General features: G+C 44.1%; 2 protein-coding genes across 3 annotated transcripts in view; one reads left to right on the top strand and one right to left on the bottom strand.

The window, feature by feature from the left end:
• Nucleotides 1-1,970: 1,970 nt before the first annotated feature.
• Nucleotides 1,971-9,062, top strand: LOC114811183 (transient receptor potential cation channel subfamily V member 6-like). Its single transcript, XM_039914554.1, has 4 exons — nucleotides 1,971-1,980; nucleotides 3,076-3,344; nucleotides 8,343-8,452; nucleotides 8,981-9,062. The coding sequence occupies exons 1-4, from the start codon at nucleotides 1,971-1,973 to the stop codon at nucleotides 9,060-9,062; spliced, it is 471 nt and encodes a 156-aa protein (XP_039770488.1).
• A 2,732-nt stretch (nucleotides 9,063-11,794) lies between these two features.
• Nucleotides 11,795-17,411, bottom strand: part of SERPINI1 (serpin family I member 1) — a 94,238-nt gene continuing 88,621 nt past the window's right edge. For both annotated transcript variants that reach the window (XM_029073812.2, XM_001505517.5), the window contains exon 9: nucleotides 11,795-12,128. In XM_029073812.2, the coding sequence (XP_028929645.1) occupies nucleotides 12,052-12,128 (77 nt within the window). In that variant the 3' untranslated portion in view covers nucleotides 11,795-12,051. The remainder of the gene's footprint in view (nucleotides 12,129-17,411) is intronic.

Here is a 17,411-nt window from a genome sequence, read left to right as displayed (position 1 = left end):
TCTGCTAATTCTGTTGTTCTCTCCCAAGTGCTTAGGACAGTGCTCTGCACATAGAAAGCACTCAACAAATTCCACTGATTGATTAATCCTGGCTGTACCACATTCTTGTTATGTGACCTTGGGCAAATCACTTAACATCCCTTGGGCTCAGTTCTGTCATCTGCGAAATGGGAATTTAGTATATGTTCTCCCTTCTACTTAGACTGCGAGCCTCAAATGGGATCTGATTATCTTGTGTATACCCCATGCTTAATGGTACGCAGTAAATGCTTAACAAACACCACAGTTACTATCTCCTCAAAGAAGCTTTCCCTAAGACCTTATTTCCCTATTTCTTCTCTGGGTTGACTATGGACATGGCTGTGTACCCCTAAATACTTTGATACCTCAGATATATTCTACTATTTTCCCTTTCTTCAATTTTAATTTTAGTGTCTATCCCCCAAGTAGACTCTAAGTGCCTTGTGGGTGGGGACCACACCTATGGAATCTGTTGTATTGTACTTCATGAGCTTAGGACAGTGCTCTTCATGGAAGTAGTGCTCCATAAATAACATTGATTGATTGACTGATTGATTAAAATGTTTCCTCTGCCCTCCTTGCTTTTGGTTTCCCAGTTTCAGTTTATTATACAGCAGATATTTGGGTCTCCTGCATATAGGTCCGTGTTTCCCCACTCCTAAAGACCCTCCAGTGGTTGCCCATCCACCTCTGCATCAAACAGAAACACCTTCTCATCATCTTTAAAGCACTCAATCAACTTGCCTCCTCCTACCTTACCTTACTGCTTTCCTACTACGACACAGCCCACACACGTAACTCCTCTAATGCCAGTCTATTCACTCTTCCTTAATCTCATCTACCTCACTGCCGACCTCTCGCCCACATCCTGCCTCTGGCCTGGAACACCCTGCCTTTTCATAACTGAAAGACAAATCTCCTCCAAAAGGCCTACCCTGACTAAGCCCTCCTTCCCTCTTCTCTCACTCCCTTGTGTCACCCTGGCACTTGCTTTTGCTCCCTTTATTCACTCCTCCCTCACCCCACAGCACTTGAATTTATCTGTAATTTATTTATTTATATTCAAGTCTGTCTCTGCTTCTAGACTATAAGCTTGTAGTGGGCAGGGAACGTGTCTATCAGCTCTGTTATATTGTACTTTCCCAAGTGCTTAGTACAGAGCTCTGCACACAGTAAGTGCTCGATAAATGCAATTGACTGATTTACAGATTAACTGATTTTGGAAGATTTACTTGGCACAGAGCAAGTATAAAAAGGGGATTAAGACTGTGAACCCCACATGGTACAACCTGATGACCTTGTATCTACCCTAGTGCTTAGAACAGTGCTTGGCATGTAGTAAGCACTTAATAAACACTATTATTATTCCTATTATTATTAAGTGCTCAATGAATACCATCAATTGATTGGTAAGTACTTACTATGTGCCAGGCACTGTACTGAGCACTGGGGTAGATATAAGCCAATTGGGTTGGACTCAGTCCCTGACGCTGGTGGGGCTCTCAGTCTCAATCCCCATTTTCCATATGAGGTAACTGAGGTCCAGAGAAGTGAAGTGAATTGTCCAAGGTCAACAGCAGACAAGAGATGGCGTTGGGATTAAAACCCATGACCTTTTGAATCCTAGGTCCGTGCTCTATCCACTACGCCATGCTGCTTCCACAACCCAACCCAAGCCCTTTAAACAGTACTTGACGTAAAATATGTGGTTAGCAAATACTGTTTAAAAAAGTGCTACCTTTTTGGGCGTATGAGGATGAGTTTAGGTGATGTGGAAGTGCTGGAGTGGTAGTGCGGGAGAAACAATGTTGGCAGTTGAGGGATTAATGGAGATGTGGTTTTAGTTGGAAAATGGGGAGAGCAGGACTTGATGTGTGGATGTGAAGATTCCAGCCAGGAGGGGAGCATGAACAAGAAGTCGAAAGCAAGAGAGCTATGAAAGACGTACAATGAATTTACGTATGAAATACGTAAATACTACATATTTAGTAGCATTCATAACAAGTCACAGCCATTTTTTTGTCCTTTACCTTTATCTGTACATTTTGTTCTTGACATCTTCCCTCAACTGTGGCTAAAACTATCATCTCCTTTCAAATTTGATGGATGCCCAAAGCTAAGCAGACTAGAAAGAACTGTTCTACGAACTGGAGATCACCTTGCTTCCCATTAATACACCAGTATGTTCCAATTCCACCTTACCAAAGCTACCACTGTACTTAATCGAATTCTATCTCAGGGTGCGCTTGAATCAGATGCTAAGGCTAAAAGAATGAAAAGATTAAGCTGATAAGTATTAGGAGGCTTTCATGCTTACATTACCTGCTTTCATGCCTGTAATTGGCAGCCTCTCTTCCTACACTGTTAGGGAGACTCTCACTGGTTTTCAGAAATGAGTAATGGATATTAACAGGCGTTTTCTCAGTTCATTAGGCTACACTGACATCTTGTGGTATATCATCTTCCCCTTTAAGGCTGCAGCCCATTTAAAAACTTTAGTGTTTAAGCTTTCTCTGCATTTGTAGTAACTGGGTGGGTACACTCCAAGGGAACTCAAAGATTCCTACAAAGAGCATCATATTCATGCAGAATCTTTGCCTTCCTTCCTTTCTCACACATTTGGAAAAAAAAATCCTTAGTTTTTTCCAAAAAGAAATCTTTGAACCTCAGTGGATCCATTTCAGTGTTTTAACAAACTGACCCCATTGCTCCTTAGGATCGTTCTCTCTAGAAATGCGAGCCAAGCGAAAACTGTAAGATCCAAGTCCTTTTAAGAAATGATTTGCTGTATTAGATTTTTTATGGATCACTACATCTCATTGATTAAAAAAGTCTTGCTGGAGATATGATTTTATTGGGGAAAATCTGTTTTATGAGGGTTGTACTAAGATTTTAGCTGCTCTTTCTGCCTAGTAAATTGCTGGCCTCTTCTTGACCTATTCTCAATCAGCATATGATTCCATAAAATGAGTACATTATTAAGTCCCTTTAATAGATGCTTTTGGAAAAAGAAGTCCTGAATTTTAGTAACACGTTCTCTTTTCCGTATTGCAGCTTTCAGTGTGCACTTCCAAACTATGGATGTAAAGAAGTTTCCTTATTTCAGGGACTTTCCAATGACCACGTTTACACTATTCCAGCTAATGATGGGATTAACTGAATTCCCTGGAACTGATGATATCATCTTGCCCAACATCATCATTATCCTTTATACAGTTTACATGCTGTTTGCTTTCATTTTGCTTTTGAATCTTTTAATTGCTCTAATGGCAGACACACATTACCGAGTAGCAAATGAGCGAAACACCCTCTGGAAGGCTCAGGTGAGGATAGCTATTTTTTATAATTGCTCTTTACTAATTCTCTCAGCCTTTTTCATTTCCATGCATCATTAACACAGGATTAGTCAAAATAAATACATCCAATTCAAATTTGTGATCGGTCAGCTCTTAGAACAGTGCTAAGCACATAGTAAGTGCTTAACAAATACCAGAATCATTATTCTATGACAGAACTGTGAATATGAGTTAAACTAGTGGACATCATGAACAATCTGGATTATTTTAAAATCTTGTTATTTGAATGTCAGGGTGTGAAACAAAACACGGTCTAGTGGATAGAGCACGGGCTTATGAATCAGAGGGTCATGGGTTCTGAACCAGGCTCTGTCACTTGTCCGCCATGTGACCTTAGGCAAGTCACTTCACTTCTCTGGGCCTCAGTTCCCTCATCTGTAAAATGGGGATTGAGACCATAAGCCCCTTGTGGGACAGGGACTGTGTCCAACCTGATTTGCTTGTGTGCACACCAGCGCTTAGTATAGTGGCTGGTACATAGTAAGCAGTTAACAAATACAACAGTTATTTATTTTTATGTTTTCATTACCCAACTGGCAATTTAGATTTAAAAATTGTTGGCCCTCTTTCGACCTTTTCCAGCTTGTACATCCAATGTACAAGAAAAGCTGACAAAAATATTGTCTCAAGGGCATGTAACAATTTGTAATTTTTCATAGGCTAGTAACCCCAGCTGATCTCAAGTGTTTTATCTGGGTCATTGTTTGAGTATTCTATTAAGTGAGAAGTTGAAGAACTGCTGAATCCTTAAAGAACTTTTTTAAAAAAACATAGCAGAGCTCTATCTAGTTTTAAGGACTGATGTACTCTTCTGAATGGAAATGGGTGACAATTCAGTCAACATCATTATTTCTGAGAGATGAGATGATGCCATCAGATGTTAAATTCAATTCCCAAAGAAGGTTGGCATCAAAAGAGATGGGCTATATTTCCCACCACCTTCGCCTTGAAGTTCTCTATATTCTTCTCCTTCTTCAGGTCAGATTAGCAAATGGGCTCGGTTTTTCCTAGCTATTTGATTTTAGGGCTGCGACTGATTTAAAGGTACTGCAGTAGCAGAAATTGTTCACACTGTAATGGTAGAATTTTACTAAATGCGTTTGGAATCCAAGTTTTCACTGGAAAGTTCATACGTTCCAGATTTTTCAGATTTAAAATTTTCTTTTCACTGAATCGTTCACTATCTTCAATCGCTATCAGCAGACCCCCAACAGATGTTTTGTTTGTGTTTGTTTTACTATATGTCTCTAATAATAATGTTGGTATTTGTTAAGCGCTTACTATGTGCAAAGCACTGTTCTAAGCGCTGGGGTAGACACAGGGGAATCAGGTTGTCCCACGTGGGGTTCACAGTCTGAATCCCCATTTTACAGATGAGGGAACTGAGGCACAGAGAAGTGAGGTGACTTGCCCACAGTCACACAGCTGACAAGTGGCAGAGTCAGGATTCAAACTCATGACCTCTGACTCCAAAGCCCGTGCTCCTTCAACTGAGCCACACTGCTTCTCAATGACTTGCCCAAGGTCACACAGTAGACAAGTGGCAGAGTCCAGATTAGAACTCATGACCGCCTGACTCCCAGGTCCATGCTCTATCCACTACGCCATGCTGCTTGTACTACTTGCCCAAAGTCTCACAGTTGACAGGCGGCAGAGCCCAAGCCCGTGCTCTTTCTACTGAGCCACAGTTTTTCTCCAATACCACAATTATTATTAATAAAATATTCAGTTTGCAATAATTGTGGTACTTATTAGGCACTTATTATGTGCCAAACATTACTCTAAGTACAGGGGGAGATAGAAATTAATATCAGGTTGGACAGTCTCTGTTTCACACAGGGCTCACAGTCTTAACCCCCATTTTACAAATGAGGTAACTGAGGCCCAGAAAAGTGAAGTGACTCGCCCAACGTCATGCAATAGACATGTGGCAGAGCCAAGATTAGAACCTAGGTCCTTCTGACTCCCAGGCCTGTGCTCTATCCACTAAGCCACGAGTTTGTAATTAACTATTCTTCTTCTTCAATAGTATTTATTGAGCGCTTACTATGTGCAGAGCACTGTACTAAGCGCTTGGGATGAACAAGTCGGCAACAGATAGAGACAGTCCCTGCCGTTTGACGGGCTTACAGTCTAATCGGGGGAGACGGACAGACAAGAACAATGGCACTAAACAGCGTCAAGGGGAAGAACATCTCGTAAAAACAATGGCAACTAAATAGAATCAAGGCGATGTACAATTCATTAACAAAATAAATAGGGTAACGAAAATATATACAGTTGAGCGGACGGGTACAGTGCTGTGGGGATGGGAAGGGAGAGGTGGAGGAGCAGAGGGAAAAGGGGAAAATGAGGCTTTAGCTGCGGAGAGGTAAAGGGGGGATGGCAGAGGGAGTAGAGGGGGAAGAGGAGCTCAGTCTGGGAAGGCCTCTTGGAGGAGGTGATTTTTAAGTAAGGTTTTGAAGAGGGAAAGAGAATCAGTTAACTATCTTCTGAGGCAAATTTCCTTCATATTACAGTCAACTTCATTTTTCATTTTCATGTACATTGTGGACATTTATTAAGCCTAAGCCTGGTCTAAAAGTTGTATCCCGTGGGTCAGCAAAAATCCAAGAAAAAACATTATCAAAAATCAATCAATAGTATTTATTGAGCACTTTCTGTGTGCAGAACACACACTTGGGAGAGTACAAGCTAATAAGAGCTTAGCACAGTGCTCTGCACATAGTAAGCGCTGAATAAGTATGACTGAATGAATGAATAAATGAGTTGATAGACATGACCCTGCTTCAAGGAGCACGCAATCAAAGACTTTCTCCCTTTCAACATAAAGCTTGTTCTCTATTTTTCTTTGACCTTCCTAAAAGGAAATCTTTCCCTTATTTTAGGATAATGTATGTTCAAAAGATACATAAATGCAAAGGAGTTGTAACTCCTGTCTGATACTTGTAGATTATAGAAAACATGCTGATATATATTTACTCACCATTTCTAGATTATAAGTCTTAGTTTTAGACTTTCCTTTTTAATATTTCATTCAACATTTAATGAATGGATTAGAGGACAAAAAATCCCTAGGTGCTTTTCACTTCCTTAAATAAATCAAATTCCCATATTTGCTCTTTCCTACTACAGTGTCTTAGAGCAGACATGTGAAAGACAAAAGTACAGTTTAGTGTCTATGAATATTGCATTAAATAAGAGCTCCATGCACACCCAGACAGCTCACTGTCCTTTAAAATATCATTTCAAGACTCAAAAAATAAGTCAGTGTATAGGCAACTTTTAGTATCTAACTGTAACTTTTAGCTCATCGTGGTTAGGAAACGTGTCTGCCAACTCTGTTGCATTTTACTCTCCCAATCACTTAGTACAGTGCTCTACACATAGAAAGAGCTCAGTTAATACCATTGATGGCCCATTGCAACTCAAAACTAAAATCAGCATACATACCCAATTATGTCACTCAACTTTTAAAGCATGCTTGGGTCATCAGGAGGAAGCAAATTCACCTTATCTATACTACTTAGCCAGGAATAGGAGACCAAAGATGTCACATCATGTCCACTTCAGACAATCTGCCCTGTAGTTTGTAGAGAAAATGAAAATAATATAAGGCATACTGGCTGATATTTAAAGGCCATTCCAATCCCAGCCTCATTCTCAATCTTGCAGGTGTGGATTGATTCCAATACTTTGTGTCTTGATTTAGGAATTTCTCTCTGAGATGGTGGTTGGTAACAAAGAAACAGGTTTATTGGATTTATTGACTGCTCGTTGATTGGCCCTGTGGCCCCTACTAGTATCCTAGGTACTATCCTGGGTACAAGAAGCAGTGTGGATCAGTGGAAAGATCCCGGGCGTGGGAGTCAGAGGTCATGGGTTCAAATCTCGGCTCTGCCACTTGTCAGCTGTGGGCAAGTCACTAACTTCTCGGTGCCTCAGTTACCTCATCTGTAAAATGGGGATTAACTGTGAGCCTCACATGGGACAACCTGATTACCCTGTATCTACCCCAGTGCTTAGAACAGTGCTTGGCACATAGTAAGCGCTTAAATACCAACATTATTACTATTACTAGCTCTACCTTCTTCCTACTCAACCAGATGTCTGGACCTGGAGCCCAACAGGTTGGAAGCAGATTAAGGATGGAAATGGAATGAGATTACTAAAGGTCTGCAGTGCTGTCTCCGTCAATTCATTCATTCATTCAATTGTATTTTATTGAGCGCTTATTTTGTGCAGAGCACTGTACTCGGTCTGGGGGATGGGGATCTGGTTGCTTCTATAACAAACACTTCATTTGATCCCCATTTTTCTTTATGGTGTTTGTCAAGGACTTACTATGTGCTGGTCACTGTAATAAGTACTGGAGTAGATACAAGCTAATCAGATTGGACACAGTCCATGTCCCACATAGAACTTAAAGTCTTAATCCCCGTTTTACAGATGAGGTAGCTGAGGCACAGAGAAGTGAAATGATTTGCCCAAGCTCACACAGCAGACATGTGGTGCCGTTGGGAATAGAAGCCAGGTCCTCTGACTCCCAGGCCCGTGCTCTTTCCACTAGGGCGTGCTGCTTTTCAGTCGTTAGGATTAATTTAGATCCAAAAGTGAATTTTTCAGAGAGCTGAAATGTTGTCAGTCACTACAATCGGAATAGTGGTTTGAAAAAGGCATCAATGCAACCCGAGGCAGGAGATTACTGATATGTATGTATCCAGGCTGGGAGAGTATAGGACAGGGGAAATTAGCCGTATGTCCTGGCCAGAATACAAGCAAGTTTTATGGGCAGATTAAAACCAATTCTGCATGACTTCAATCGCTACTACCTTTAAGTAGCACATCATCTTTACTGAAACAATCTCTCAGCTGTATTTAAAACATAACAGGATGGAAATGACATGCATCAGGCATTGGTTCTAAATTCTGAGGCAGTTCTTGTTGTATCCATTCACTCTTAAGATTGCTACAACTACCTTACTGCTGGAGAGAAGAATCCCAAGTTTTCTTTGGCCACGAACTGGAATACCTGGGGAAATCCTGGGGCTTGATAAAGGAAAGTGGTTTTTCAGGTAAGATCTTTGGCTATCATGCTAAGTTCAAAAAACATTTTCATTTTTAAAGTCATGGCTTTGTCCAACTGGAAGTGAGCCTTCCCTTTATTTTTTTTTTCTAATTTGAAAAAGCATTCCAAATTCCCAGTAGCTAATTCTTATAGAAAATCCAAGGCAATGTCTTTGGGATGATGTTTTCACACACGATAGCAGCTTCAGAAGCTACTGTATACAGGAGGTGAGAGAGTTAACAAAAAAGGTACTCAGAAAGGAAAAGGACATTTTAGTAAATGACAGTTATATAGATTCCTGTTCCTATAGACTGTAAGCTCTTTGTTTACCAACACCGTTGTGCTGTACTCTCCCAAGCGCTTAGTACAGTGTTCTGCAAACAATAACTGCTAAATAAATAAAATTGGATTGATTTTGCAAAACCGAAATGTGTAGTTTACTGAAGCAGACAGCTTCGGTTATTCATCCAATAGGGGGAAATACTTTAAGCCTATGCCAAGGCGACCACACACTCAACGTACGGGTCTTTTATAGGGTTGAAGAATGCAATGATACTTATTACAAGGGGTATGAGAAGAATGGACAATATGGAAAACATGAAAAAGTAAATGGCTAAAAGAGAAAGAAGACTGAACTTTGAGTTCCCATGTACTTGCTTAAACTTGTATAATAACTGCAAACTAGGCAGAAGCTATTTTAGAAGGTGAAAGCTACATTATATTTAAATAATTTAAGATGAAGATTTTCTGAAGGACAGAATACAAAATAGATCATTTAAGCAAATGAGCATTTTGTTGCTTGCAAACTTGTACTCGATTGCCTAATGACATATTTGTTCTTAGTTTTGCAAAACTACTTATTTAATAAGAATGTAAAGTAACAATGAGATAAACAGCATTTCAATAATTCAAACTCTTTAAGACTATCAGAACTAGAGAATGTAATGTGACTCAAATTCGCTTAGCCCAATCATGAATTCTTAATCACGGTAGCAACCAACTGGAATCATTAAATGAAATATTACAGACTATGGATACTTCAATATTTTGGACCCTTGTTCTTAGGTTTTATTAAATTTTGGGGAGAAGGTTAATATAAAATTATTGATTTTGGATTCTATTGATTCTATTTGCCATTATTCTTGTCTGTCTCCCCCGATTAGACTGTAAGCCCGTAAAAGGGCAGGGACTGTCTCTGTTACCGATTTGTGCACTCCAAGCGCTTAGTACAGTGCTCTGCACATAGTAAGTGCTCGATAAATACTATTGAATGAATGAATCTGTTACCGATTTGTACATTCCAAGCGCTTAGTACAGTGCTCTGCACATAGTAAGCGCTCAATAAATACTATTGAATGAATGAATATAAAAAATCTTTTAAAAATTATAAATAAAAAATGTCTTCCAACATTGTTATATCTTTTATACTTTACATAGAAACTAAAAACTCAAACGAGAAAACATTTTAGTTTCATGGCTATGTCTTGGAAAACGGATGGGGAAAGATTGCTCATCAAGAATGAACCTTTTCTACACAGTTATGAGCTGGACAAATACCTTGTAAACAATTCAGTTAGAGTTTCATACACACACCTGTACTATGGAAAGTACTTAATGATTAATAAACCAAAAACCTCAGATTGGACTGCTATTCAGTTTCAATAAATAATTTCAGCAATTGCTGCTTGGCAGTTCCTAGAATATATTGACTCAAACTTAACATACCAATTAGGAACAAAAGATTAAACTACTAACACTTTATAAGGAACGTCAACTAATTTTGGCCACTAGGTTATCATTGAGTTACCTTAAATAGTTTATACACTTTCCCAAAGTAATTTATTCTTATTTCACCAACTGGTGTAACCCAACAAGTATCAGAGAAACATAGTAGCCCTGAAATCTTCAAAGTCTTAATAAAGGTCCTATTTCCTCCAAGAGGCCTTCCCCAACTAAGTCTTCTTTTTCCCCACTCCCTCGCCCTTCTGTGATACTTATGCACCGGATCTGTGCCCCTTAGGCAATTTTTGTATTTATAGTATTTGTTAAGCACTTACTATGTGCCAGGCATGATAGGTACAAGCCTGGTCAACTTAGACACAATCCATGTCCTACATGGAGTTCCCATTCTTAATCCCTATTTTACAGATGAGGTAGCTGAGGCACAGAGAAGCTAAGTGAGTTGGCTAAGGTCACACAACAGACAGGTGGTGAAGACAGGACTAAAACTCAGGTCTTTCCGACTCCCAGTCCCATGATCTATTCACTAGACCATACTGTTTCTCTTGATATTCACCCCACTTTCAGCCCCCACATCACTTATGTACATAGCTATAATTTATTTGTATTAATGTCTTTCTCCCTCTCTAGATTGCAACCTTGATGTGAGCGGGGAACATGTCTACCAACTCGGTTTTACTCTCCCAAACTCTTAGTACAGTGCTCTGAATCAATCATATTTGAGTGCTTACTGTGTGGAGAGCCCTGTACTAAATGCTTAGGAAAATACGGTACAACAGGGTTGGTAGACTCGTTTCCTGTCCACGAGTATGCACTCAAATACCCTTGATTGGCTGATTATTTACCCAAATGTATCTATTCCAATTTATAACTTTAACAACTTGTAGCGCAAGTATATTTAATGGATTAGCTTTTAGTTTCCAACACACAGCTCCTTTGTGTAAATAGCAAATATTCTGATTTTAGTTTATGAGCAGTGAAAAGAGGAATTAAAACATCACACTAGTTAATAATACCAAACACCCACATATATACAGTGAAGCAAGTGAAGTTTTTACCTTTTCCAAGGATAAAACTGAACTATTTAAATGGAATGACAAAATCATAAAATATACATACTTTGAAGGGAAACTATATCTACCCTGTGAAATTATTGCATATATTAATTACTTCGTACAGCTGAGGGTGATGTGTAACACAACCTAGTTCTTCTTCTTGCCAAAATGAGTTCAATTTTTAATCACTTTTGCTGTTTTCATTTTCCCTGACTTATGAAATACTTTGCTTGTACCATGGCTTTTCATTAGAAACACTTAGAAGCAGTTTGGCCTAGTAGAAAGAGAATGGGCCTGGGAATCAGAGGACATGGGTCCTAATCCCAGTTCCACCACTAGTCTGCTGTGTGACCTTGGGCAAATCACTTCACTTCTCTGGGCTTCAGGTATCTCACCTGTAAAATGGGAATTAACTCTCCACCCTCTGATTGGACTATAAGCCCTATGTGGTTCAGGGAGTATGTCGACCTGATTGTCTCGTATCTACCCCAGAACTCGGAACAGCTCTTGACACATACCTTAAATATGGTGCCTAAAAAAAGAAACAAAACATCTGTGACATAGAATATATGGTTTTATTTTAAATACCAACACAACAACAACAACATCAACAGAACCATCATTTTAGTAATACTTAAAGCATTTTTCCACTCCACACAAGGCAGGCTTGGAGTCATTACACTGTCATATCGGGAATTAATTAAACAGTGCCTTGGAAATACACTGTAAAACACATCAAACCTTAAATATACCATTGGCAAACATGGTGTGCTTATTTAATGTTTTCCTTTTGCATTTTATGCATACTGATTTAAAGTTCCTCAAAGTCATGGCCACTTGCATTCAGTGCTTCTGGATGCATGACTCTTCCCATGAACAAGATAGTACCTAATGAAAAGGGGAAAAAGAGAAATCAGACTTCCTAAAAGCCCGGCACGCGCATTTCCTCTCCCTCTCTCCCTGAGGATTTTGGTGAGTCGGTTGAAGGAGGATAATCTCTATCCCCCATTCTGGTTAGAGACCTCCCACATGAGCTCTGTTGCACATGAACAAATCATTGGCTGTAATAATGATTATAATGTTGGTATTTGTTAAGCGCTTACTATGTACAGACCACTGTTCTAAGCGCTAGGGTAGATACAGGGTAATCAGGTTGTCCCATGTGAGGCTCACAGTCTTAATCCCCATTTTACAGATGAGGTAACTGAGGCACAGAGAAGTTAAGTGACTTGCCCACAGTCACACAGTTGACAAGTGGCAGAGCCAGAATTCGAACCCATGACCGCTGACTCCCAAGCCTGGGCTCTTTCCACTGAGCCACGCTGCTTCTCCATGGCTACGGCTGTACTCTATGGCTATAGGGCAGAAAGCCAAAAAAATTTTCTACTCGGAAATATTGGTGGCCAGGCATCCCGGGGGAAAGTGGGATTGTAGGGGTAGGAGAAGGAATAGCCTTGAGGAAAAATAGGGAAAAATGAGCGGGCTTTAGGAGGGGAAAGGAGGTGGCTACCGAGTGGTACCGCAAAGCCAATCTGAACTTTATGGACAGAATCCTTGTGATGGGGCAAATTCCCCAAACTCTTTTTTGATATGGCTCAACGAAGCAATTATTTCCTCTCTCAAGTCCACTAAGGCTCAATTTCAGCACGGCTAGCAAAGAGAGTTCAGGGCAGGGGGAGGAGGCAGGGTGGATAAGGTCTTGCCTGGGTTTTTCAGGGGCCAGCCAACCCCCACCCCACCCTAGAGACCACCCATTCACCCCAATTTTCCTGAAGCTGATCCAGACCTCCTCCTCCCCCAACACTATCCCCCTGGAAAGGACAAAAACTATGGGAATTTTGCAGAGATTCATGGGGAAGTAGGAGAAAAGCTACCAGGAAGAATATTTTCTCCTTTCCCTCTCACTTGATTACAGTTCATTATCAACTCCAAAAGTTACTGAAACTTGGCCAGGGTCTCCCTTCCACCCCAAACTACAGTGATCGGAACCATACTGCCACTGTCCCCAGCATCACCCTGGAATCCTGTAGTTTCTGATATCCCTTTCCCACAGAAAGAGAGCTGGTAGTCAAGAGATCTGGGAAGCAGAGTGTCTGCTGCCATGAGAAGCAACAAACCATGGGTGCTGAGGGTCCATCACACCCACCCTCCCAATCTCGACTATCTCACTGCCAACCTCTTGCCCATGTTCATTCATTCATTCAATAGTATTTATTGAGCGCTTACTATGTGCAGAGCACTGTACTAAGCGCTTGGAATGAACAAGTCGGCAACAGATAGAGACAGTCCCTGCCGTTTGACGGGCTTATGGTCTAATCGGGGGAGACAGACAGACAAGAACAATGGCAATAAATAGAGTCAAGGGGAAGAATATCTCGTAAAAACAATGGCAACTAAATAGAATCAAGGCGATGTACATTTCATTAACAAAATAAATAGGGTAATGAAGATATATACAGTTGAGCAGACGAGTACAGTGCTGAGGGGGTGGGAAGGTAGAGGGGGAAGAGCAGAGGGAAATGGGGGGAAAAGAGGGTTAAGCTGCGGAGAGGTGAAGGGGGGCGGTAGAGGGAGTAGAGGGAGAAGGGGAGCTCAGTCTGGGAAGGCCTCTTGGAGGAGGTGAGTTTTAAGTAGGGTTTTGAAGAGGGGAAGAGAATGAGGAGGGAGGAGGGAGGGCGTTCCAGGACCACGGGAGGACGTGGCCCAGGGGCCGACGGCGGGATAGGCGAGACCGAGGGACGGTGAGGAGGTGGGCGGCAGAGGAGCGGAGCGTGCGGGGTGGGCAGTGGAAAGAGAGAAGGGAGGAGAGGTAGGAAGGGGCAAGGTGATGGAGAGCCTGGAAGCCTAGAGTGAGGAGTTTTTGTTTGGAGCGGAGGTTGATAGGCAACCACTGGAGGTGTTTAAGAAGGGGAGTGACATGCCCAGATCGTTTCTGCAGGAAGATGAGTCGGGCAGCGGAGTGAAGAATAGACCGGAGCGGGGAGAGACAGGAGGAAGGGAGATCAGAGAGAAGGCTGACACAGTAGTCTAGCCGGGATATAACAAGAGCCTGTAGCAGTAAGGTAGCCGTTTGGGTGGAGAGGAAAGGGCGCATCTTGGCGATATTGTAGAGGTGAAACCGGCAGGTCTTGATAATGGATAGGATGGGTGGGGTCAACGAGAGAGACGAGTCAAGGATGACACCGAGATCGTGGACCTGAGAGACGGGAAGGATGGTCGTGCCATCCACGGTGATAGGGAAGTCTGGGAGAGGACCGGGTTTGGGAGGGAAGATGAGGAGCTCAGTCTCGCTCATGTTGAGTTTTAGGTGGCGGGCCGACATCCAGGTGGAGACATCCTGGAGCCAGGAGGAGATGCGAGCCTGAAGAGAGGGGGAGAGGACAGGGGCAGAGATGTAGATCTGTGTGTCATCTGCGTAGAGATGGCAGTCAAAGCCGTGAGAGCAAATGAGTTCACCAAGGGAGTGAGTGTAAATGGAGAACAGAAGAGGGCCAAGAACTGACCCTTGAGGAACTCCAACAGTTAAAGGATGGGAGGGGGAGGAGGCGCCTGTGAAGGAGACCGAGAATGACCGGCCAGAGAGATAAGAGGAGAACCGGGAGAGGACGGAGTCCGTGAAGCCAAGGTGAGATAAGGTACGGAGGAGGAGGGGATGGTTGACAGTGTCAAAGGCAGCAGAGAGGTCAAGGAGGATTAGAATGGAGTAGGAGCCATTGGATTTGGCAAGGAGGAGGTCACGGGTGACCTTAGAGAGAGCAGTCTCGGTAGAGTGGAGGGGACGGAAGCCAGATTGGAGGGGGTCCAGGAAAGAATGGGAGTTAAGGAATTCTAAGCAGCGATTGTAGATGACTCGTTCTAGGATTTTGGAAAGGAAGGGTAGTAGGGAGATAGGGAGATAACTGGAGGGGGAAGTGGGGTCAAGAGCGGGTTTTTTTAGGATGGGGGAGACGTGGGCATGTTTGAAGGCAGAGGGAAAGGAGCCATTGGAGATGGAGTGGTTAAAAATAGAAGTTGAGGAAGGGAGGAAGGCAGGGGCGATGTTTTTAATAAGGTGAGAGGGAATGGGGTCCAAGGCGCAGGTGGAGGGGGTGGCACTTGCGAGGAGGGAGGAGATCTCCTCTGAGGATACTGCAGGGAAGGATGAAAAAGTAGGGGAGAGGGTTGGTGGGGGGGAGGGGAGAGGCGGAGGGGTGACTTTGGGGAGCTCACACCTGATTGTGTTGATTTTTGTGATGAAGTAGGTGGCCAGATCATTGGGGGTGAGAGATGGGGGAGGGGGAGGAACAGGGTCCTATGGAGGGTGGAGTTGAGAGCGGAGACCTGATCGTCGAGAGCGGGAAGAGAGGACAGGGCGGCAAGGTGAGGCGAGATGCTTTTGGAAAGATGGATGGGATCAAGAGAGCGGAGGTCTCTGTGGGGCAGTAGCAAAGATATGCAGGGGGAGGGAGTGTGAGAGTTAAGGCAGGTGAGAAGGTTATGGTCAGAGAGAGGGATTTCAGAGTCGGTGAGGGAGGAGATAGTGCAGCGGTAGGAGATGACGAGATCTAGGGTGTGACCGAGTCGGTGAGTGGGCGCGGTATGGTGGAGGAGGAGGTCGGCAGAGTCGAGGAGGGATAGCAGGCGGGTGGCAGAGGAGTCGTCGGGTACATCCGTATGGATGTTGAAGTCTCCGAGGATCAGAGTGGGCAGAGAGAAGGAGAGAAGGAAGGTGAGAAAGGGGTCTAGGTGGTTGAAGAAGTCGGAGGTGGGACCAGGAGGGCAGTAGATGACGGCGACAAGTATCTGGAGGGGGTGGTAGAGGCGAATGATATGGGCTTTGAAGGAGGGGAAGGAGAGGGAGGGGGAGGAGGGATAGTGCGGAAGCGGCAACGGGGTGAGAGGAGGAAGCTGACGCCTCCTCCCTTTCCAGTGAGTCTGGGGGAGTGGGAGAAGGAGAGGCCTCCGCTGGAGAGAGCAGTGGCGGAGACTGTGTCTTCGGGAGTGAGCCACGTTTCTGAAAGGGTGAGGAGGAGGAGAGAGCGGGAAAGGAAAAGGTCATGGACAAAAGGTAGTTTACCTGTGATGGAAAGGGGGTTCCAGAGGCCACACTTGAAAGTAGCTGTGGGTGCAAGGCGGGGAGGGGGGGGGAGCGGGGGGAGGGGAGGGGAGGGTTTGGATGGGAAGGAGGTGGCGGGGCCCTGGACGGGGAGAGGGGAATGAGGGGTAGCGGTGGGACAGGAGGACTGGGATGGGGCGTGGGTGGGGAAGAGAGAAGGGGGGAGGGGGTGAGGAGGGGGTTTGGTGGGGGGGACAGTAGGGGGAGGGGGAAGAGGGGTAGCACTGGTAAAGTGGGGTTCTAGGGCGGTGGGGGGGAGGAGGCAGAGGAGAGAGCGGGAAAGAGCTGAGCGAGAGAAGGGAAGGGGAGGATAGGAAGGGGCGGGAGGGAGGAGGGGGGGAGGAGGGACATGGTGAGGCCAGAGAGGTGGGTGGCAGCACTGACAACAATAAACAATAACAAGCGAAATCGGTAATATAGCAACATGGTATAGTATGATACAATACAATAGTGTTCACAAGCAGGCAATGACCAGGGTCGGGGGTCGACCCGACCTGACCCGATCAGACAAAGTCAAGCGGCTAGCGGCCGAGAGAGTCCCAGAGCTCATGACCAAATGTCCCTGAGGTGGCGGTGGGGGCCCTGAGGTTGTCCGGGGTGGGTTGCGGCCGTAGGCGGCGGCTAAGGTAGGGTAACACGGTGAGGACAAGGACATCGTCGCCCGGGGTGGGGGCGGGGGAGATGAATCACCTCAAGGGGGAAGAGGGAGTGAGACCTTCCCAAAATGGCCCCTTCAGGCGGAGTGGGGGGGGGGGGTTGGGGAGCACAATGTCCCCGGGCCCGAACAGGGGGACACAATGTCCCCAGGGGACACAATGTCCCTAGGGCTGAGCAGGGGAGCACAATGTCCCCAGGCCCGAGCCGGGGGAGGTGGAATGGGAGCTGGTGGCTGGGGGTCTGTGGGGGTGAAGATCCTTAGTGTCGGAGTTCACGAGCAGGGGTGCGGAGGTCCAGGTTGGGAAAGGATGAAGTGGGCGCGGGCTGCTGCCCTCTTCATATCTGACAAACAATTACTCTCCCCACCTTCAAATCCTTAATAAAGACACGTTTCCTCAAAGGGCCTTCATTTTACTCTG

The sequence above is a fragment of the Ornithorhynchus anatinus genome, chromosome 1 (assembly GCF_004115215.2).
Source record: "Ornithorhynchus anatinus isolate Pmale09 chromosome 1, mOrnAna1.pri.v4, whole genome shotgun sequence".
NCBI lineage: Eukaryota > Metazoa > Chordata > Mammalia > Monotremata > Ornithorhynchidae > Ornithorhynchus > Ornithorhynchus anatinus.
This window is presented reverse-complemented; position numbering and strand designations above follow the sequence as displayed.